The sequence below is a fragment of the Hylobates moloch genome, unplaced genomic scaffold (genome assembly GCF_009828535.3).
Source record: "Hylobates moloch isolate HMO894 unplaced genomic scaffold, HMol_V3 SCAFFOLD_4, whole genome shotgun sequence".
NCBI lineage: Eukaryota > Metazoa > Chordata > Mammalia > Primates > Hylobatidae > Hylobates > Hylobates moloch.
In genome coordinates, this window is record NW_026652279.1 from 25,928,681 (window position 1) to 25,952,639 (window position 23,959).

General features: G+C 41.4%; 2 protein-coding genes across 3 annotated transcripts in view; both read right to left on the reverse strand.

Annotated features, from left to right (window-relative positions):
- Nucleotides 1–5,911, reverse strand: part of OXTR (oxytocin receptor) — a 91,051-nt gene extending 85,140 nt beyond the window's left edge. Inside the window, exons 1-2 of the mRNA XM_058437197.1 lie at nt 5,591–5,911; nt 4,403–4,498 (exon numbers count right to left, since the gene is read on the reverse strand). The gene's annotated coding sequence lies outside the window, so the exon portion shown is untranslated. The remainder of the gene's footprint in view (nt 1–4,402; nt 4,499–5,590) is intronic.
- A 2,078-nt stretch (nt 5,912–7,989) lies between these two features.
- Nucleotides 7,990–23,959, reverse strand: part of RAD18 (RAD18 E3 ubiquitin protein ligase) — an 89,410-nt gene continuing 73,440 nt past the window's right edge. Inside the window, exons 13-14 of one of the 2 annotated variants that reach the window (XM_058437199.1) lie at nt 23,048–23,110; nt 7,990–14,228 (exon numbers count right to left, since the gene is read on the reverse strand). In XM_058437199.1, the coding sequence (XP_058293182.1) occupies nt 14,126–14,228; nt 23,048–23,110 (166 nt within the window). In that variant the 3' untranslated portion in view covers nt 7,990–14,125. The remainder of the gene's footprint in view (nt 14,229–23,047; nt 23,111–23,959) is intronic. The other variant, XM_032149569.2, reaches the window with a different exon arrangement.

Sequence of the window (23,959 nt, forward strand, 5' to 3'; positions counted from 1 at the left end):
AATAAAGGATTCCTGAAAAACAGGAGTTTGGAAAGCTGGGAGCCACAAAACAACATACATCTATTACAAATTCCAGCACAAATCTAGAATATCTTGGTTCTATGTTTCACTTGATTCCCTTAGTTCTGTATGAAGGAACAAAGTGACAAGTAATATCTGGTTATTTAGAGAGATGGTTCCTGCTCTCAAGGGGATTTTAGTCTAATCAGAGAAACAAGACACATAGATGGTCTAACTCCCTGCATCTCATAGTGGAGTGGGAGGACAAAGGCTGCAGGTGAAGTCCCAAGGAGCCTTTCTGAATCTCAAGCAAATCCAGAAGAGCTGGAAGGTGTCTGTGAGCAAAAAACCTTCTGGAAATTCCAGAGGAAAAACACCAAGTGGGAGGGTACAAGGGCAAGGTAACAAATGCAAGAGAGCCAGGAGTCAGGAATTAGACAGGACCTGGAGGGAAGTCAGAGCAAGTCAGGACGCAGCAAGAAAGGTCTGGGGCAAGAAGACTGTGAGTGGGTATTGACCACTTGCTTTTATGGTCCGTTGGTTGCATGATTATGAGCATGTCCAGCTGGCTTAAAGGAGTAGAGTCAATACAGACTTAAAACAATATTTGGTACCCATGGCACGCCCCTTTGATAGGCATGGTTTGACCAGGTTTATCCACTTGCTTCAAACTTGGCCATCCGGATTTTCTTTCCCAGGATCTAGAAGTGGGACACTGATGGGATCAAGAACCTCAACTAATACCATAAGTATATGTGTTCTTATCTAGAACACATTCTTATAAAGATGGGTGACATCTTGTCATGCACTTGTCAGGATCTCTCCAACCTAAATTTTAGGAAACTAAGCTATATGATTTTGATAATAAAAATATTTTTATTTTTCTTTTCTTTTTTTTTTTCTAACAGGATCTCTTTCTGTCTCCCAGGCTGGAGTGCCACAGCACGATCACAGCTCACTGCAGCCTCGACCTCCCGGGCTCAATCAATCCGCTTGCCTCAGCCTCCTGAGTAGCTGGCACATGCCATCATGCCCTGCTAATTTTTGTATTTTTTGTAGAGAGGAGGTTTTGCCATGTTGCCCAGGCTGGAAAAATCATTTCTTAAGATCCAAACACCTGGATCTTTCTTAACTCAAAATGTGACATCTATGGTATGAATGTCAGATAACAGCAAACCTTTACATTACCATGGCACTCTCTGGACTGTGATGTTTTGGTGTTTTGACCCTCTCAGCAGCCCTGAGAGGATCAGGAATTATCTTTCCGTTATGAAGCTGCTGAAAATGAGGTTAAGGAAGAGGAAGCCGCTTGCCCAAAGGCACAGTGAGCAGAGCATATGGTAGACTTTATGAAATGACAACAAATTCTTCCCATCTGTATGCACATCCCTTTGATAGGACTTTGCCATTCCTGTCATTAAGATGAGGAGTCTATAGCTTTCCATTCTTTGAATCTGGGCTCAGCCATGTGATATACTCTGCCCCATAGGACATCAACAAGTGTGACTCTGGCAGAAGTTTTGAAAGTGCTGACACATTGAAGTTTGCCCTCTCTTGAGCTGGGAACATGGAGATCACATAGGGAGAAGCCCAGGTTAGCTCCCTGGAGCATGAGAGGCCACGTGGAGAGAAAGATGCAGCCATCCCAGCTGCTGTCTGTTTTAAGTGTTGGCTCAGGGATGGTGAGGGTATCAGATCAGGAGATGACTGCCATTGGAAAAAAGTGGCTTGTTACTCACAGATCCCAAAAGACAGGGCATCCCACATTGCAGGGGACCACATGGAGAAGCACCAGGGTCCATCCAGGGGCAGAGGGAGTGAGAGGAAAATGGGGCAAGAAACTCTATTTTGGTTTCCTGGGAAAGAACAGGTGAGGAAGGGTAAGCAGGTTTCAGATGGGCTAGCTTGGATAATTTCAGTGGGCTCTGAGGTATAAGGCCTGTCTCTAGTTGTCTGGTACTTGGCCATAAGGTGATTGGGGTAGGAAAACAATGGCACAGGGTGTCAGAGCTCTGTAACAGAGTGGCTGGGGCTATGGGCTCTGTCTTGTTCAGTTTGCATATGGAAGGGAGAGTCATTTACCATCTGTAGGAATTGGCTAACCCTAAAAGGACCAGTCTCTCCAGGGTCAGGAAGACCCCAAGATATCAAATCATCAAAAATACAGAAAATAAAAAGGCATGATAAATACAGTGTCCCAGCTGAGGACTCAGACACGTGAGTGAGGGACTCCAGACCATCCAGTCCCCACCAAACCAGTGAGGACCAGAAACACCATCCAACCAACCTGTAGAATGGTGAGAAATAAATCACTGATGTTTCAAGCCACTGAGTTTGGGAGTGGTCTGTTACACAGCAAGGATGGATGCAGAAGATGACCCAAAATTGGCCTCTGACTGGTCCCAGGCATGTTCCATCTCCCTCCTGGTGGAGTGAGGGGTGAAAGTAGGACAATTTTGGGGTGGGGAAAAGGTATTACCAAGTCACAGCCTATTCTATCAAATGACAGACAGATGGGGAAAGAAGTCTCTGCATGCAGAATCCCAGCCCTCTGAAAGCTTAGGGGAAACAACTGTCCCCCCACCTCAAAATAGCTGCTCATTACTACTGGCTGATGCTATGCATGGTGATGACAATGGAAATGGGGTTACACAGGGACAAATGTGTCTCACTCCTCAGGATCCTGGCTGCTGAGTTGCTGAAACAAAACCAATTTTTCCAGGAGGGCCAAGAGTCACAAAAACAGGTAGGCAAGTATGTATGGGCTCAGGAGACACACCCAAGCCAAGAAGCCTTTCCCATTTTCTTTCTCTTTCATTTTTCTTTTCTTTCTTTCTTTTTCTTTTTTAGACAGGTTCTTGCTCTGTCACACAGACTGGAGTGCAGTGATGTGATCATGGCTCACTGTAGCCTTGACCTCCTGGGCTCAAGTAATCCTCCCACCTCAGCCTTCCAAGTAGCTGGGACTACAGGCCTGTGGCTTATTTTCTATTTTTTGTAGAGACAGGGTCTCACTATGTTGTCCCAGGCTGGTCTTGAACTCCTGGACTTAGGCAATCCTCTGCCTTGGCATCTCAGAGTGCTAGGATTATAGGCATGAGCCACCACATCCCCCCCAACATCCCTTTTCCTGCTTGGAGCTGTCCCAGCCTACACTTGGCTGTCTGCTGTGCAGGATCCAGGAGGCAAGAGCAGCAGGACATACACATAAACTTAGTAAGGGTTACCTACGACCTCCACAGTCAGAGTGGGCCAGGAGATAGGAAGGAGAGGCCCACGAAGTGGGGATCAACAGGATGCAATCAAGGGGGTGCCAGGTTAAGGAACACCCAGGTTTAAAGTCCCAGCTGTACTCGTGTATGTAACCCAAAGCAAGTCAGATTTAACCTCTCCCAGCCTCAGTTTCCACATCTACAGAATGGGGATTAGGATGAACCTCTCTTCATCCCACTTCACATGTTGGTTGTTTCCACTAAGATGGTGATGACAATGGTGATCAATTGCTACCATATAAGGAAGGCTTAGTTTAGACACCACGCCAAGTACTTCCAATGAATTGTCACATGTGGCTTATTATTATTTCCATTTTACAAGTGAGGAAAACAAATATTAGATAGGCTAAAAGAACTTCCCAAAGTCACACAGCTAGTACAAGGTAGAGGCAGGATTTGAACCAGGAATATCTGATTCTAAATCTCAATGTCAGTGCAAGTGGTTGGTTCTAGTCCCACCCAGCATTCGCAGGGAGTAACTGGCTAATCACGAGTCCCCCAGCTAGTCCCCCAGCTGTGGCCAGGGCACCAGGATCAGCCAACACTCACAGCCTGGCAAGCAATGCCAAGGGATCGCCCTGGGGTTGCTTCCTTAGATGGAAATGTGGAAATGGCAGGCACTTTAGACTCCCCTGAGTGCTTTTTACCTCATACCTGTCTTTAACATTGGTCAGCACCCATGATCCCCATCGTCTCAGTATGGTGACCAGTAATGAGGGACGCCAGAGCATCTCTGGAGTGAGGCGGCACCAGGAAACGGGAAGGAGCTGAGTTTGCGTCATTGAGGAGCTCAGCCAACATTTGACACAGATTCCAGGTCCCACCCACTATTCCAGGCTGCCCATATTTTTTCTTGGAGGCAAGGTGTGTAGAGGGACACTGAAGAAATATTTTTGAGTAAAAAGACTGAACAGAGGTTGGTGCTTTGTCTTCTCTGTCGGAGACAGATGGACTACATGGGTTGTCACTTTGTCCCCTGGATGCCTGGATATAACGGACACCCGATTGACTCACTATCCACTCTTGGGTGACTCATTGTCCTATTGTTTCAGGGCAATCTGTGTGCATTCAGGAACAAATCTGGTCATGGACAACCAACTGTGGCTCAGAAGAGCTAGGAAAACCCCCACCTGAAAGTGTCTCTCCAGCTCTCTGGTCACAGCAGCAAAATCCCTCTGGCAGTTGTTCAGTCTTGGGGTTTAAAAGCCTTTCAAATGTAAAGTCCTCTGAAAAAAAAAAAAGAAGAAGAAAAGCAACGCCTTTAGGGATTTTCATTACACCAGAAGCTAGGTTCATGGTGTCCTTGGTATCTCAGGAAATTTTTTTTTTTTTTTTTACAATGCCCTTAGGCCAAAAGAAATACCCAACAATTCCATTTATCAAGTAGTTATGTATAAGCAACTTAATAAATGTGTCCTTATTAACAAAAAATAATATACATAAATTAAAAGAAAAATATTATTTTATTTCACTCTTAAAGAGACACAATTACTTCCTAACAAAACATGTGTCTCTGTTGGGCACTGCAGAATTCTCAAGCCCTGCAATCAGATTGGACACTGCTACCCTCAACTCCTGTCCCACGTTGATTTTCAGTAGTACTTTTTTCCATCCTTGCAATCACTGAAAACCCAGCTTTGCAAAGATATGACATTATCTGAAGGAATGTAGCGTGATCTGTTTACCCCTTTCATGTGGGGTTGGATGGATGTCAGGCATTGCTTTGCTTCCCTCAAAAATTTAAAATACCTCGCCGGACTCCTGTGAGTTCACAACAGCACCCTGGGCACCTCAGCATCGCTAGGAACTGCAAAGTTATGCATTGGTAGGTGCCAGCCAGCAGCAGGCAAAATGCAAGGGCCTTTAAAAATGCAATATGGGGTAGGGACCTGGGGAACAGGGCAGGAGAAGGGCTGCTTGTGGGAGTAAGCAGGGGGCGAGGGAGTGAAAGGATTATTGTGTAGACGAGGCTAGAAAAAACTAAATATCATTTAACCTGAGGTTCTTTTCTCCATTGGGAAAAGGTATCTAATCATAGCTATCCTGTCCACCTTAAGGATTATCATGCATTCAAATGGACTACAGGTTTGGAAACACCTTGTGAATGGTATCAAGCTTGAGCTTGAGCGTGATATAAATGCTGGATATTGCGGCTAATGTGTTTCTTACTCATCAGAGGTTATTGGAGAGACCCTCTCCCACAAATACTCTGTATTCCCAGCACCTTGCCACCGCAGAGGAAATGTGGCCAATTCCAAATGATGCTCAAAGCTTATTTTATTTCCTTTAGATAACACCCTGCCGGTTGCTGATCATACCTGTTGATGAATTCCAAAAGAGCAGTTGCTATCTCAAAGGCGAGCCAGGTCACGGAGGGCAGGAAAAGCACAACCCTGAATGCAGAACAAGCACCACCACGGTCTTGAAACCTTACAAATAACTTCATAAATCCTGCACTGGGCTTCCTTCTTGACCACACAGGCTTCCTATCAAATATGAATGAAGAGGAGGTGGACCGTATTACAAAATTAATAATGTAAGATGGTGGCTGCCAAAGCCATTCATAATCGTAATTGCTTTTGCATGTGTTTTCTTGAAAGCAATTTCATATTTGTCAGCAACTAGGAATGAAGGCTCTTCCTTTGATACTTATATGTACAGGCACAAAATAGAGTTGAACTTTGCTGCACACAATAAATGTGTTGTGAAAATATGTGTTTGAAGTCTAATAAACAGACTTTTATTTTGCCCATGTTAAACACAGAAGAGAATGTCTTCTTTAATGGGAATGGGAACAATCTTCCACTCTTTTGCCCCATTTCTTAGTTTAGATGTTCATAGATAATTGCCTAAAGTACTTAGGTCATACAGAATTTCAAACCAAAGGAAACATTACATGATCTCTATTGTCAACATAAGATTTTTGTAGTTGCAGAGGTACTGGAAAGGGAAAATAGATGCAGCCCATAAGAGGTATATAGTTCCAAACTGCATTATGTCACTGAAAAATCTACTTATTTGATTTACAATTAGGTTAATTGCAGGGCTCCAGGAGAAAAGAGGGAGCTGAGATCCCTGACTCAGGAGAACAAAAGGGGCATGAATGAAAGAGTAGTTTCCTGTGAACACAAAATAGTCTCCGAACATGAACTTCTGGTGGCACTTCTAAAGGACAATGAGAGCATCACCTGAGCTAAGAGATAACAGAACTCTCTAGTGCTCCTTGTAACAGATTCCAGGTCACAGAAGAGAAACCAGAACTCAGTCTCCCCAGGATCTGAAGTCAGGCACATCAGAGTTTGAATCCCATGTGGCCTTAGGCAAGTTGCTTTCTATCTTTATACCTCAGTTTTCTCATCTATAAAATGGGAGCAATAATACCTTACAAGGCATTATGTTCCAATGCAGTAATGTAGGATGTAGGGTTTCACAACAGTGAAACCTATACAGGAATACTTATTTTCCTTCCTGGCTCTAAGCCCAAGAGGTCACAGATTAGTGAGCTGCCTCTGGCCAGTGATCCTTGTACTCCCTGCTGTCAGACATTCTCTTACCCAGTGGTTCTCCAACTTTGATGTGTACCTGAATCTCCTGGAGAGCAGATAAAGAACTCAGAGGCCCCAGCTCATTGATGTAGGAGAGAGAGGCTTGGCCTGCCTGTTTTCACCAAGAAGGGGAAGGTGGCAGCACACATTCCTGTACGGGCAGCCCTTAGTGCCCTCCAGCAATGACTGTTCCTCACCTCACCCTGACCGTCATTTTATATCTCCGGCATTCTCTGTACTCCCTTCTGCTAATGCAAACTGCATCTCTTCTTAAAAGCTAATCCAAGTCCCAATTTCTCATAACAAGTTTCCATGAATCCAGAACAAAATAAAAAATATATACACACGGTGAATTTGTTACAACCATTGCTACACTTAATTAGTTTTGTCTGGTATCTTTTCCTACCTTTTTGCTTTCTGTGTGATTGTTTCTTGTAAACTGCATAAAGCTAGATTGTTTCCTAAAAATCCAACCTAAGAAACTGTCACATATTATTGTGGGAACACGTCTTAACCTTTGTCCTGGTTTCCTTATCTGTAAAACAGGGTTGTTGCAATGACTGAGTTAACACTGGCAAAGCCCTTAGCCCTGGCACGTACTATACACTTAATAAACACTAGCTACTCTTAAGAGTTCAGTTTAATCATTTATAGGGATAGTGATTATTGATATATTTGGGGTTATTGGACCATCTTATTTCGTATTTTCTATTCACCATGCTTTTCCTTGTTTTTCTAATCTTTTCTGCCTCAGTGGCTTTATCAAGTTTTCCTGAAACCCATTTTCTGGAAACAGGTGTTCACTAAAATTTGCCTTTAAAACCTTAAAATGGATTCTTAAGAGTTCAAAGTAGGTCGATGCCTCCCAAACAATACTAATACCAAGAGCTTCAGAATACCTTGATATTCTGATCTCCCATGTCCCACATGATTATCTACTATTTTATTTCCACCTTGTTTTAACCACTCTCCACTCCTCACCCCCAAATCTATATTTACTTAAAACTTGCCAATGTGTTTACCAACATATTTGCTCACCACTGCTTTTTGTATACCACTCCTTTCTTCTGGGTTCCATTCCATTCTTACTAAAGAGCACCCTTTGGTAAGTACTTTTGCCCATCACAACTTAACAAACAGAAGTCTGGATCTCTGACTATATCTTGCATGAAGGACAAGCTTAGCTGGTTTAAAACAGAACTATCCCACAGTTCATCACTATGATATTCTTTTACTTTGCTAGAAAAAAAAACAAAAACCAGCCCCTGACCAGGTTATGACTTTTAGCATTTATTCAACTATTTTCCCTTTCTGGATAGAAATCAGCAATGGTCCCAAAATACATTTAGACAAATATGCTTCTATGAAGCCTGTATTTCTACAAAACTGTGACAAAGTGGGTAAAGACAGTCTCTTGACAATCAGATTTGGGCCTTACATTATGCTACCATAGGTTCTCTTAGACCCACCCCCTTCTTTAGGTTTTTAACCTAAGTAACACAATACCATGTATTGCAAATAGGAAACAAATGATTCTATGTAGATGTCATGCTTTCATAAATTCAATATTTATGTTGCCAAAATGTTTTCAGTAGATACTCTTTAAAATTCAAATAGTTATATTAAAATAGCTCATTCAACAATGTTCCCTAGAAAGTGCATTTTGCAGTGAAGACTTATTAGGCATGAGAAAGTCAGGGCTGCTCAAAATCAGCTACTACATAAAAGATATGATACAATTCTTTTAAGACTGTGACGCAGTTCTTACATGACCCAAATGGAAATAAACGTCATGTGGAATCCTGGGGTTTCAATTGTGTGCTTGTAATTCCGAAGTTATATTATGGGGACCAAAAAAAATTCCCTGCATGCTGCCTACCTGACCCCCATTCAAGAAAAGACATTTACAATAGAATGTCAGCCTTGCTGTCTATTCATTTGACACCAAACCAGCTGGCTTCTTTGGAGAGCATTAGAGTAAGAGCAGCTCTAGAATCTTGCCAGGAAATGTATCCAGCTGCTATCCAAAGACTGGGTGTGAAACACTATAAAAGTATTTCTTACCTATTCCCCTCAGAGATCTTAAATACAAGTTGAGTATCCCTTATCTAAAATGCTTGGGACCAGAAGTGTTTCAGATTTTGCATTTTGGAATATTTGCATCATACTTACCAGTTAAGCATCCCTAATCCAGAAAGTCTGAAATCCAAAATGCTCCAGTGAGGGTTTGAGTGTCATATCAGCACTCAAAAAGTTTCCAATCTCAGAGCATTTCTGATTTCAGATTTTCAAATTAAGGATATGCAACCTATTGTATATCTCTAATTTGAAACTAGGGATAATTAGAACCTATCTAACTTTCTATTACATTAGAACATGAAAAGTATTGTTGGTCTTTGTTTGCTTATAATTCCATAGAATAGTTTTGTTTTAGTCCCTTTCAATTTTGGACTCTCAGCTTTGATAGTTAACAGAAATGAAAGCCTTGCATTTGCTGTGACATTGACACTGATGAACTCCAATGTGATTCTTAAAACCCATTAAGACCCAGAGAAAAAAAATTCCTTTAGAATACTTTGGTATCCCGTTTTGAAAACCTGGCCATATATTTTATTAAAAGCTAAGGTCCCAATAATTCCACTTCCGAGAATGTAATCTAAGGAAGTAATCATATATATGGAAAAAACTATATGCACCATGATGCCTTCTAAATTATTTGTAATTGGAAAAAGCTGGAAGTAACATAAATGTCCAAGCATAGAATGTCTGTGCAAAATGGCACACGATCCAGATGGATTGTTATACAATCATTAAATAGTATTAATAATGCACTGTGGAATCTTTCTGTGACAAATGAAAGCACTGTGTGTGTGTATGTGTGTGTGTGTGTGTGTGTGTGTGTGTGTGTGTGTGTGTGTGTGTTTATGGAGGTGATCCTGGATAGGTGATATGAAATTCTGACTTGTCCAGCTTCTCTTGATACTATTGGGAAGTTGGCAGTCACACAGGCACTTACTAGCATGAGCTGACTTGTATTTTGGAACCAAAGGAGTCAGAAGATGCATGCATCAGTTCCTGGGTGTCCATTTGTGCTGCCAGAAGAAAATACCACAGACTGGGCAATTTATAGACAATAGAAATTTATTTCTCACAGGTATGGAGGCTGGTAAGTCCAAGATCAAGGCACTGGCAGATTCCGTGTCTGGTGAGGACTGCTCTCTACTTCCAAGATGGTGTGTTGTTGCTGAGTCCTCCAGAGGGAACGAAGACTGTGTCCTCATGTGGCGGAAGGGATGGAAGGAAACAAAACCACTCCCTCAAGCCCTTTTAGAAGGACCGTGACCCCATCTATAAGGGCTTTGCCCTCATGACTTAATCACATCCTAAAGTTCCCACCTCTTGTTAAGTTTCAACACATGAATTTTGGGGGAGACAGGGATAAGGAAAGAACATGGTGATTAATGCTGTCCCCCTGGACTGATTTTCAAGCTTTCTATGGCAAGAGTTTATAGGCAAAAACAAAATCCGTCCATTGCATGTTCATGTGCCATGAACCTCTCTTTTGTTGCACTCATCACAGTTGTACATTAATTTATATAATCTATATAATTACTTAATGCTCATCTTCCCTTCTGATCTACAAGCTCCAACAGGGCAGGAACTGTCTTTGTTTTGCATATTACTTGACATATAGTCCTAATAGTTGAAGGAAGGAAGGAGAGGAAGAGAGGAAAGGAAAGAAAGGTAAGGGGAAAGAGGAAAAAAAGGGGGGGGGGAAGAGAAAAAAGAGTGAAAGGGGAAGAGAGAGGAAGCAAATTTTTGCACAGGACGCTGTGGTCCGGGTGACAGTACACCAGCAAACCGGGAAAGGACACTCCCACTTCCACTTGGAACACAGCAAGGCCAAGAGACTGAAATGGACAGGAAGGCAGGGCTGCCTTAGCACTTGGCAGGTTTGCATCTTGGGGCTATATCGGGGATGGCATCCTAGGCAAGGTAGGACTTTCCAGCAGGGCCAGCCACAGTGCACGTGACACAGCAGCGGTGAGGAGGGCAGATGCTGGTAGAAGTCTGTCGAGGGGAGCAGCAACATAGGCAAGCATGGACTTGTGTCTGTATTCTGAATATCTGAACCTGGGGACACCCAGAAATACAGAAGGAATGGAGAAATGCCCCCTTTAAGTTCTCAGTGCAGGTAGGGAGTATAAAGTCAGTATCATGGGTGTAAATGTAAATACTTGTTTACAGCCTCAGATAGTTGTTCTTAAGGATGTCTAAAAAACAGACTAAAAACCAAAAAAAAATTATTGAAATGGTAAAAAATGTAATGGTTGTGGTTTTCTCTCCTATGTTCATACTTTTATAATATGTACATAACAGACAGAAGTGTTTCTCATTTGAGTAATTGCTACTTTCTTTTATCGGATGTGAAGAAGTTTGAAATCCATTGTTTCTGTTTTTTTTCCCCCAGTTCTAGCCTTCTCTATTTTGTCTATCCCTGTTGACACATCAGTCTTTACAATACAATTTTGTTTTTAAAGGCATACCTCCCTATATTATATACATGGTCTTATATGTATGAATTCTTTTTTCAACTAGACCAGTAATCCTCAACATGAGGTCGAAAAAGAAAGATGAGAGTAGAGGATGAAAGGATAGCCTGGCATACTAGGCCATCTAAAGTGCATCCAGCAGCTCACCTGCACCCCCACAAACCATAAGCATCACTGCCACTCTGAGCTGATGTTGATGGGAGATGTTATAACTTTGAGGGGAGTGAGGAGGTAGAAAGAGTTAATAACTCTGAATTACTGTAAGTTTGGTGAGAACTGTATTTTCACTACAAGGTGAATTTTAAAACCAGAAGTGTATCAGTTTCAATTTTGGATCTATCACTTACTCTAAGTTCCTTAATCTTTGTCAGATGGATATGAACATACATTTCTTTCAATGTATGAATATTAAACATACGCTAAGTGCTAACAGATAGTGCTCAATAAATGCTCTTTAGACCTTATTTTTCAGGTAGACTTGGGAGTTCCTTTACATTACAGGTTTCTCAATCTTGGCACAACTGACATGTTAGACTGGATAATTCTTTATTGTGGAGTGTTGGAGGCTAAAGTGTGCCCCTTAACCCCTGCCACTAAATATGTTGGAAGTCTTAACTGCCGGTATCTCAGAATGTGACAGTATTTAGAGATAGGGTCCTCTATCTAAAAAAGAGGTAACTAAAGTAAAATGAGGCCATACGCATGGGCCCTGATCCAATGACTACTGTCCCTATAAGAAATCAGGACACCAGTCCTGCACAGTCATGTGCACACAGAGAAAAGACCATGCAAGGACACCATGAGAAGGCCACTGTCTGGAAGCCAAGGAGAGAGGCCGAAGAAGAAACCCTACTGATCTTGGACTTCCAGCCTCCAGAATTCTGAGAATACACATTTCTGTTGTTTAAGCTTCCCAGTCTGTAGTATTTTGTGATGGCAGCCCTGGCAAACTAATACATGAGGGTAGGATATTTAGCATCATCCCTGGCCTCCACCCATTGATACTGGTAGTACCCCTCACCTTCTACCTCCAAAAGTGTCTCCACACATTGCCAGCTGTCTCCTGGGGGGCAAAATCTTTCTGCCCACCCCACTGGGAGCCATTGTTCTAGATGATCTTCAGCCACCTTTGTATTCCCAGTGTCAGCACAGTGACAGATATAGATAACCAAATATTTGCTGAATGAACTCATGTGCCTGCTTTCCCAATCTTGGGTCTCACCGCTCCTTCACAAACTCCTTTTGCTGCAATTAAAGTAATAATTACTTCCAGTTTAATTTACAGACTATATAATTTGTCATGAAACAAGCAGTTTTCATTTTGACATAATTTCTGACAACTCAGTGACATAAATATATCCATGTGAGCTCCTATTTTGTTTGACATACTCACTTACCTCACATCAGTTCTGCTGATAGATTTCGTAAGTGGTGCTTTTCGTTTCCTTAATGCACCCCTCAGGATTTCAAGCAAATGAAATTATTATGACAAATTTTTCTATAGCCATTTCTAACACAGGGAACTCATAAAGAAATCAAATGTCTGCACTTCACTGTGAAAGCACTAAACTCTCAGCCATAATGAGACTCCACACATTATCAGAAACCCCAGACCATACCAAAAAGCCAAGGTCAACGGAGACAGTCTTTGGAAGGGGAGGTCATAAATGTTGAATCTGGCAAATCATAAATTTCTTGCCTTAATATTGCTGCATTTGCTGTCATCTCATTTGAAAGTTGATGTGTTTGGGTTGGGTGGTGGCAGAGGGGTGGGAGTTGGGGGATGCTGGCTCTGAAAGGCCAGAGAGGCATTATGAACTCTGGAAGCATCTGGCTACTGGTGGACATTTTACACAAATAGCAATTTCTCACCAATCCATTTCAATGATTTCTAACCCATACTCAGCTATCCAGAGGATACTGTTTTAAGAACATTATTGAAAACTGATACACTCTATTCATTTACAAAATTCATCCATTGCATACCTTTTGTTTAATAGCTTGGATTCAGTGTTACAGATTTGATTGACCCAAGTGAAAAAATACTGACACTAATCATTTTTAAGTGCTATTTCAGAAGAATATGTGCAATGTTTCTAAGTTATTGTGACTTTGTGACTGTCATGGCTTTAAATTATAATACTAATATCCTACTCTGAGAAATGTGTAAGACACAGGTCTAACAAACAACTACATTAACCTCGGGCAACAACCATCATGGAGCTGCTGTAACACAGGCATGGTGGTGGCCTGCATCGGTACTTAGACACACCAAGGATGTGAACTGACATCCTGCCTTTCCAAAAACATAAACATTTCACTCAACTGTTTCTTGTAATAAAGAAGTTGAAAGAATCCTTTTGTGAGGTTGGATTCTCCATGGAAGAGAAGGAGAATGGCCTAAGGACATTCTGAAATTTAGATATCAAACCAAACCAAACCAAACCAAACCAAATCAAACCAAATCCCTGTGCCAAAGTGCCAAAGAGTCTACCTCCTCTGCAAAGCTGGTGCCTGTGTGAAATGTCAGTATTTTTAGAGAGAGATGTTTTAGAGGCAGGAGGGAACTGACCAAGTAAGGATATTTTGTAACATTTTTCCCCTCTGGAAAAGCAGAAAAGAATGAACATCAGCTAACTGTAACATTTAGAATTTAGCATCTTTCCTTGGGCATTTATAAAAAGAAAATCTATCTGTGGCAACCAAAAGTACCATATTCTAATCAATGCATTTGAAAAGTCAGCAAAAGCCCACATTAATTCCTATTACGCTTGTTTCTTGGTTCAATCTCAGCACTTTCAGCGGCTCTTGTGCGGCGATTCTGTCTTGGACTTATTTCTGTGTCTTGAAGATTGTTTCTGAAGACAGAAAAAAGAAATGACATCTTAGAAAGTAATGATTATTGTACAGCAGTTTCTAGTTTACAAGTGTTTTCGCACATATTATTTCATTAAAACCTCGAAATAACCCTCTATTCTGTTGATGAATTCATAATTGTTATTATTAGTATTTCCACTTTATGAATTAGTGAGTTAGCAAAGATCACAGATAGTAAATGAGTTCTGAACCCCTTTTTCTGAATTAAAATTTAGGAGTTTTATGCTTCTGTTTAGCATGTAGAGGGCTGGGGAAAAAAGGCAAACAAAAAGCTGCTCCCATCCTAACAAGAAAAAGCCAGGCAGTCTAACAAAATCTTAACTCTGATCCTTCAGAGACCTGAGGTTATAAAGGAACTAAGAAAGCAAAATTCCAAAGAAAAATATGCCCCTCCAAAGATGGGCCACACTTCTCTCACTTTTGGCAGAGTGTTGGAGAACGAGGTGGCTGCCATACAAACAGGTAAGAAGAATCAGCTAAGATTTTCCTAATTTCTTAAGTACAGGCTAGTACTGCAGGCCCCTGACACAAGGAGAGTCTGCACACACTTGCCAGCTCTTTTCCACGAGCCACGGTCAGGTGCTCACAAGAAAGACTGGGAGCAGGGCAGCAGAATGGAGAGGGGCCACTTCAGTGGCTACTGGGGACAGGAAGAAGTCCTGCTTGCTTTCCTGAATGCTTCTCTCCCATGAAGCATAAGCTTTTCAATTGCTGAGGGAAACACAGGAAACTCCCCCTGGGGCTCTGGCAAAGACCCATGGCCTCTGGGGAAGGAACAGAGGTGAAATCAGTCTGCCTCAAGGGGAGGCATATGACCTCATTTGCAGGAACGCAGGCAAAGATTCACTGCTGCAGGGGAAATGGTAGAAACTAAAACCTCTACCTTACGGGAGGGGCAGTAAATCATCTCCAGCTGATGATCTTACACTGACACCAAGCAAAGGTTTGGTCAAGTAGCCTGATACCACGGGAGGAGGCGGAAGTGCTAAGAAAGGCCCACCCCTGAGACTCAGGCACACAGGGCCTACCTAAGACTCAGGCTGGACTGAGATAACAGTGAACCCTGGCTGTTTCCCACCATGAGCCTAGCAAAAAGCAATAAGCAGGAGAAGGAAATGGCTGAGGGAGAGACAGGGATATGGTGAAGATATGCCCCTATTTGGTGCAGGAAAGCAAGCATGGCTGAAAGGAAAACGGGAGCAAAATCAGTGAGAAAAACCCTCCGGCAATCCAGCCCCAACACTAAGCAGAAGTCAAAGCAGCCACCTGCTAGAGTAACTTGAAGTGGATGCACTGAAGGTCACATTAGTCACTAGGAAACTCCAATCCAGGTCAACTCTGAATTACCCAGCTCAACTCCCAACACTAATGACCCAATAGAAGGATGTGCATTTCTAGACACAAACACTATCGACCTCAGTCCCTATGGTCCTTCACTGCATGGCCAACATTCAAAAAGTATGATACGCAATGAAGCAAGGGAAAAACCCAGTTCGAGATGGAAATTCCTTCAATAGGCTTTAAGTGCAATACATAAAGTTGATAAAAAGACTTAGTGAACTTGAAGATATGTCAATAAAAACCATCCAGATTAAGACACAAAGAAAAAAAGGAGTATGTGAGGGGGTGCACATAGAATAGAGGAGCCAAGAGCTGTGGGACAATAAAAATGGCATAACATGTGTATAACTGTAATACCTGGAAGAAAGGAGAGAAAGAACTATGGAAAATAAATATGTAAATATATATGGCTGTGGATTTTCTAAAAATGTTGAAACACATCAAATCAAGATCAAAGTTGGTCAAAGAACCCCAATCATGATAAATACCAAAAATAAACAACCAACAAACAAGATCTCTCCAGGATTTGTTGTTGTTGCTGTTTGCTATTATTATTTAGTGACTTTTCTAAACCAATCCTATAAATATGTATTCTTTGTTGTATATGGCAACTAAAAGTGTCTGCTTGATTAGCTTTGTAGTCCACTAATGTGAACAGTTCCTTAGACATCTGGAACCAATATCATACAGAAACTCAACAAAACCAGTCTTTGCTGAGGGGTTCTGTGTGTGTGTGCTGGGGCATGCAATCAACATTCACTCAACACTCAGTGGGCAACTCTGCCTTAGCCTCTACTTCCTGCTTGCACACAGCCTCATGGTTAACCAAAGGTGAAAGTTTAGTGCTTCCTTAGGTCTTTCCTAAGCATGCACGGAAGCTCTATGAATGAGAGTGACCCTCTAGATTCCCAGGAATATTTTATAGCTGTTCAAAACCCCCATGGAAATCTTATTCTTCAGCTTTTACCATTAGGCTTTTTGGTTAGCATATCATTTACCATATCAACTGTTATCTACCACCTCAGACAGCTGCAAAGCTAGTCAAATGCCTCTAATTGCTTTCAACAAACACCCTTAGAGAAAAGGCTTTTTGAATTGAGCAAGTTCCAAGTCAGATAAAGTAAAGACAGTCTTGCAAGTAGAGTCTTCCAGGGAACCATTAGACAGACTAAGTAAAAATTCTCTGGGAATGTGGCTTTAAAGGGGCTCCAACCCCACTCTGCCTTCTCTGGGGGCTGTCAGCCTGCTGGTCCTCACCATGACTGCAGACTGTTGGCTCCCAAGGCCACAGAGGAACTGGAGAGAGAGGGATGAGAACAAAGCCAGTCGAATCACCACAAAGCTCACTGTTCTCACTGAGATTCAGACATTTTTCTTGAATAAATGATCCCTATCTAAATTGCTGCTGCCTTTGGTTAATTTTCAGAGTTTTCCTAAAAGTTGATTCTGACAATTTTTGCAGTTTTGTTATTGCTTTTATGGAGCAGAGAATTTCCACCATTTTTGCTATCACTCATCATTTTTACTTTTTTTCATGTTTTAGTTTATGTTCTTAAAATCTCTCAACTTGCACCATGTCAAATTTTTTATCTTAACGTTTTATTATCTTTACTTATTTGACTTCTGACTCTTTTTAAGGCTTAAGTTTTAGTGAGATGTTCCTCCTTACTTTTAACTTCTATTTTATTGCTCTTTATTCTCATACCTTGTTTTTAATAATCCTTTCACATTTTTTAGTAATATTTTCTTTCCATGTTTCCCCTCTTTGATTTGCCTTTATGATAGCTGGCAACAGACACAGCTATTGAGGTAGTGGAAGAAGTCATCTATACTTCTTCCACTTCCTTAGGAGGGGAGTTCCTGGCAAGGATCTCAGTGGTTCTCCCAGAACAATTCTCTAAAACACCTCATCCCCTAAGATGCAAGAATCCTAATAGAATAACCCAACCCATATTTTTTTCCATGTATGTAACACATTGACTTACTGGAATAACACTTAATAAGATCTCACAGGTGCAGCAAGTTTTTAAATTCTTGGTCTCCAGCAGGTATTACTAACGAATTTCTTTTAGTAAAATTTGACAATAGCATGTAAGCCAGATGGGAGGATATTCCTGGGGAGGGCCACAGTGAGGCATCTATCTACTGTTAAAGTGTTGAATCTACTGAATGCAAAAACATGCCGTAGGAGATCTGGCCATTCATCATCAGCCTGCTTCCAATACACATTATTTCCAGGATGACCTACTTTCCTTCTTGGTAGGCCCATAGAAAGAATCTCTTGGTGTGTGGCTCTCCTTGCCTCATGTTGATTACAGAGAGTGATCAGATCAAGGAACACTGTAAACAGGCCTGAATTTCCTTTTATTCATTTTTTTAAAGATGGATTCACTGTTTTCTTGCTGCAAGTACTTTCAATTACAGTAATTGTATCATTTAATAAACATGACAGGCTCATAAGTGCATGCAAACAACTTCTTATGGGTTTAAGATGAAATGTAGACTATTAATAGAGAAAATGATTCTTCCTTTTCCGATTTTATAAGATTAGAGAAAGTTATTTTCTAAAATTTTCTTTTAAAGGCACTATGAGATAGAGACAAAGAGTTAGCAAGACTTTTAAGTGGTGTTAGCTTAAAAATCAAATTTACAAATTTGGAAAAGAGCCTTTATTTCTTACAAACAATTACAACCAGAAAGGTGACCACTCTGACAAGGCTGAGAAGTGTTAACTCTGGCAGAGCCCAAAAGACAGGCACTGTAAGAGAGGGAAGAGAGAAAAGGGATTTACGGTGAATGTGTGGACCAAACATACATATTCAACAGGTTACAGGAGGAGCTATGATTATTCATAAAGGGGGGTCCTAATGCATGCATGCATGTTACACACAACCCATGTTCATTCTGGGGTGGAGACTTAACATTTAAATACATTACAATTAGGTCTTATATGTCAAAAGGTCTTTTTAGGACATAAAGGCACCCAACTGCTCAGCCTCTATAAAACTGGCCAGAACCAGTCCATGGTCAGTGGCCTCTTATCAGGAGAAAGTTATTGAAATCAGTTTCTTGTCAAACCAATGCTGTAGTTACAGCTTGTGGAACAGGGGGTCAGTTAGTCAGCATCTGGCAGTTGTGTAGATGTGCTACAATTGTTTTAACATTGTTTATCTCAAGGCCAGTGCTTGTTTAGCTGCTAGAGAAAAAGAAAAGCCTTGTGGCAATTAGAACATAATTACTTTTTAAGTGTGGGGTGATTTACTTAACCCTTGCCTGGCATGGCCTTAGGTCTTGTCTATAATTTGGTATTTTATTGCCACAAAAAATCTGTTCTGTCAGTCCTATGATCTCTATTCTAACATTAATGTTGGCCAGTTGTTATGTCTACACTGCAAAAGGGAGGAGGTATTAATGAGGCATGTCTGACCTCCTGTGCTGTCACGGCCAGGGACTGTTTTCAGGTTTCTATGGGTCCCCTTGGCCAACAGGGGAGTCTGTCCAGTCAGCTGATGGCTTAAAATTTTGTTTTTAGTTTACAGTGGTGATACTTATTCACATGTTCTTGAAGCCAAGTAAGAACACAGAATCTACTAGTGAATACATTCAGATCCCATAAACACTGACTGACTGACTGACAGACACATTCATTCATTCACATATTTATTGAGTGCCTATGCTGGGCTACCCAGGCACGGTGCTAGGTGCTAGGGATTTAAAATCTAGTGTACTTACTCACTAGAAAGGGTGAGAGTGCTGCTGGAGCAAAATCAGGGGCTTCTGAACAGAGTGTGAAGAAAGGAATATCAACTGCTATCTGGACGAATAAAGGGGAAAGGGCAATTTGAACAGAAGCAGCGGCGTGTGCAAAGGCCAGAGGCAAGGTGGTGTAACTCATGAGGCAACTGTGAGTGGTTCAGCTTGGCAGCTTGGCCAAAGCCACGGTTGTGGGGTGGGGAAGTGAGGGAATAAAATTCCATGAGCCAGCCAGGTAGGCTGGGGCCAGAATATGAAAAGCCTTGGATGGTGGAGAGCCACTTTAAAGTCTAAGGGGGAAAATACCTGTATGTTACATTTCACTGGCAAAATGAACTGGTAATAGACCAAGGCAGAGAGACAGCTGGACAGTGGTTGCTGCAAGCTGGAAAGTAAAGGGCCTGCAGGAGTAAGCAGTGGCACAAAGGGCTTGAGACAGTACAGAAGCTGCCCCAGCTACACCTAGGAGCTTGTTAAAATGCCAATCATTAAGCCCCTTCCTAAAGCTACCGAATCAGAATTTCTAGGGGTGGAGTTCACTAATCTGTAGTCTAACAAGTCCTCCAGGTGATTTTAATTTTAAGTCTGTGACCCACTTATCTATAGGACTTTGCAAGTGACTGCAGGTGAGTGATAAGGGAGAGTGAGAAGTTTAAAATAATTGCTAGGTTCTGGCTTGAACAGTGGGGAGGACTATGATCCTACCATTCACTGAGAAGAGGGGACACTGGAGGAGGAGCAGATCTGGAGCAAAGGGCTTAGACTCACTGAAGCATATATATTTTACTCACATTTATGTGTAAAGAAACTGAGACCCCAAAATGTGAAGTAACACCAGGACCATTTTCTATTTTCATTCTGTTCAATGTAAATATATCTTGTAGCTTGTTGTTGTTGCTTTTTGGTTAGCATATCATTTGCTCCAACTGTTATCTGCCAGCTCAGACAGCTGCAAAGCTAGTCAAATGCCTCTCATTGCTTTCAACAAATACCCTTAGAGAAAAGTCTTTTTGAATTGAGCAAGCTCCAAATCAAGTAAAGACAGTCTTGCAAGTAGAGTCTTCAGGGAACCATCAGACAGGCTAAGTAAAAATCGTGTGTGTGTGTTTCCTATATATTATGATGCTTTGACATCATAATATATAGCCTTTCTAGCTGGGGAGAGATTGCCCCTGCTGGCATAAGGAGAGGCTGGTCAATTCTCAGAGACAGCAACGGTCCCAGCCAGGAGTATGCCTGTGACATGCAAACTAACCAATCCAGAGTCATACCTCCTCTATCTGGCCCCAACACCCTAAGAGGCAATAGCCCTCTGCCTTAATCATGCCAGGGCCAGGTTCGGACCACTCCTATAGCTTGGAGCCACTGAAATTATTCAAACTAGCCAGTCCTGCACTGTTCACCCCACCCTGCCTTGCCTTTCCTGAGAAAACCCCAATCAGGGTTCTAGCCTAAAGCACTTCCCTTGTTCCTGTCTTCTGCCTCCTGACCACGCTAGTGTCTTTCCCTTGTGGACCTGCATGGTGTGCCATGTCCTGTCTCTAGGACCTGTGAGTATAATGAAACTTGTTTTCCTGAGCCTCTCCTGTGTCTTGTGGCCACACCTGACTAATCATCTCATAGAAGAATACAAAATGTAGATACAAGACCCCAAGACCAGTCTGTAGAAAATAAGTTTCCTACTGCTTACAAAAACACGGCTTTATATGGAGCCATGTGTTGCTAACGAAATCTCTAAATCATTTGTGGAATTAAGAGAATGTGTTGGAACCGATATGGTATGTTCTAAGACTAATATCTCAAATATGCCACTGTGGTACTACAAAAAAATGCCTGTAAGCTTAAGATGGGTATTTGTAGAACTGCAACATTTTGTTGAAAAGTAAAGCTCTGGAGGCTTTTCCTGATTCTGCTTTTAAAACTACATCACAGCATAAGTTCTTCCTTAGAAGGAACTGAGGCTATTTAAACTAGTCTATATTCTGCTGAAATCAGGAGGCCTGGATTCTGATCCTGGCGGTATCACTAACTAGTCCTTGGACCTTGACCAAGGGTCAGTTTACCTCTCTGGAGCCGAGCTTCCTTCTCTATAAAACAAATGGGTTGGGCTAGATGAGCTCTTGTATCTTTCTCGCTTTAAAAACTGAAATGATAGGATTCGTTTTCTAAGTGCTTTCTGGTAGTAATGACTTTAAGAAGTTATCATTATCAAGAACAGGCTTGGGCTCATAGTCACTGGTGTCAGGGTTAGTTCAGTATGAAGAGGTACAAGAGGAAAGTAGTTAGCTAAGGAGTCTCCTCCTCTTCCAGAACTCAAAGTTAAATAATGCTTAGGTGAGAGACAGTAATGCAGCCAAAATCTCAAACTTACATAAAATGCTACTGCTTGAACCACCAAATATCTCATAATAAAACCATGTATGCCCTGGATACACCACACTTTTCCACTCTCCCAGTGATTCAGCTATGAAACTACAAAATGTCAACTGCACAGCAAGCCTCTCCTCCTTTGGAAAGACAGTAGAGTTTAATGGTTGAGGGTGCTGACTTTTGACAATTAGGTTAGAATCTCATCTCCATCACTTATTACTTATTGCTATATGACCTTGGGCTGGATACTTACCCCTTTGAGCCTCAGTTTCCTCACTGTAAAACAGGGATAATAGTACATCATAGTGTTATATTTAAATGAGATCACACATGTATTTACTATGAGTTAGGCTCATGTTGACAGTGGGGTTAAAATGCCTAACTTATAAACCAGTAGGAGTGATGGACAAACAAATAATCATATAAATGTGCTGGAAAGAGATGGACACAGTGCTGTAAGCACCTACAGTAGGAGGACTGGATCCAGGAAGAACTTGAGCTGCTGAGTAGGGGTGTAAACTAGATGAAAAAATAAAGAACATTCTGGGTAGAGGGACAAGTTCAAAGGCTCTGTGGTGGAAGAGAGCTTTTCATGCAGGAGGACCTAAGACGTCTATATGATGAAGCAGAGAGAATATAAATATGAAGTAAATAATAAGAGATGAGTCTGAAGAAAGAGATCCAATCATTTAGGACCTTTTAGGCATATTAAAGAGTCCCTTCTTGAACCTAAAAGGAACAAGAAGCCATTCAAGATTTTTAGAGCAGAGGGATGAGTAACAGTGATCAGATTTGCATTTTGAAAAGATCGCTCTAGCTGCATTATGGCAATTACATAAGATTATAACACCATGTTTTTACTGTACCTTTTCTAGGTTTAGATACACTAACAGGTACCATTGTATTACAAGTGCTAACTGTAACATGCTGTACAGGTTTGTAGCCTAGCAGCAATATGCTATACCCTAAAGACCAGCTGTGTGGTGGGCTATACCATCTAGGTAAGTATACTCTGATGTTCCCACAACAATGAAATCACATTTCTCAGGACATATTCCCATTGTTAAGTGATGCATGACTGTATTAATTGCCCATAAGAACAATTTATCCATACAGAAATAACATCTGATACATAATTACAGTTATTACATAGGATTCCATTTCTTAGCAGAAACATATAGAAACAAGTAGTAAACTGAAAATCTTTACCTTGCATGAGGATTACTACTTCTTTAAACCAGAAAGCACAAATATCATTTTGTTTGAAAATCAGCTGTATAGAAGTATAATTTCTCATGTCAAAGTGCATGCTTATTTCATGATTATGAGAACTCACTTATGTGATGCTTCCCAGGCTTCCTCTTCTTCTAAAAGATCTCTTATGATGTCTGAACTGGAACTAAAAGGATATGTACATCAGTATTGACAGACAATAAGAAGACTGTATCATCCCATTTATAAAAAATTCTAGAAAAAAACAAATGAGTCTAGTGACAGAAAGCAAACCAGTGGTTACCCATAAGAGGAAGGAGGGAGAGTGGGGGTGGGCAAGGAAAGAGAGAGCCAAATGTAGTTTCCATTAGGAGAGGAGGAGCAAAGACCAAAGGCGCTGAAGAACACTGAGGCAGATTTTACCATCTTTAGTATTTTCCACTAGCCAGGGAGGCTGAGATTCCCTGCCACCCCTACTTCAACAGAAGTTGTTCTAAACCCTTCTATTCACAAGACCCCAATTCCTGCTACTCCTTACCTCAGAGAGAACTACTCCAATTTAAACAAAGCTGAAGCTGTTTTAACCCAACCTTTTCACTCCCTTCTCTCTACTCCAGTGTCATCCATTCTTCTTTACCTGATGTGCTTAAGGTACTGTTTCTCAAGCTTTTAAAACGATCATCTTCCTCAGCAGCCTTTTTACACTTTTCCCCGAATCCCATAAAATTTTAATACCACAAATATGGTGTCTATTTGTTCATGTGTTGTGTGTATGTGTATACATACACATACACACACATATAAAGCATATATATATATATGTGTGTGTTTTATGCATATACACAGTAACATTTTTACCCACTCCCCACCCCCACGAAAAACAAAATTCCACCCTTTGGGGGTGATACTGCTCCTACTGAAAACTCATGAGCTAGGGAAATGGGAGCTGCAAAGGATCACGTAGTTCTGGGGCCTGGCAGGGGTCACACAGAGTTGGAGAAAGAGTAAAGTAAACTTCTTGCCAACACCCCACCGT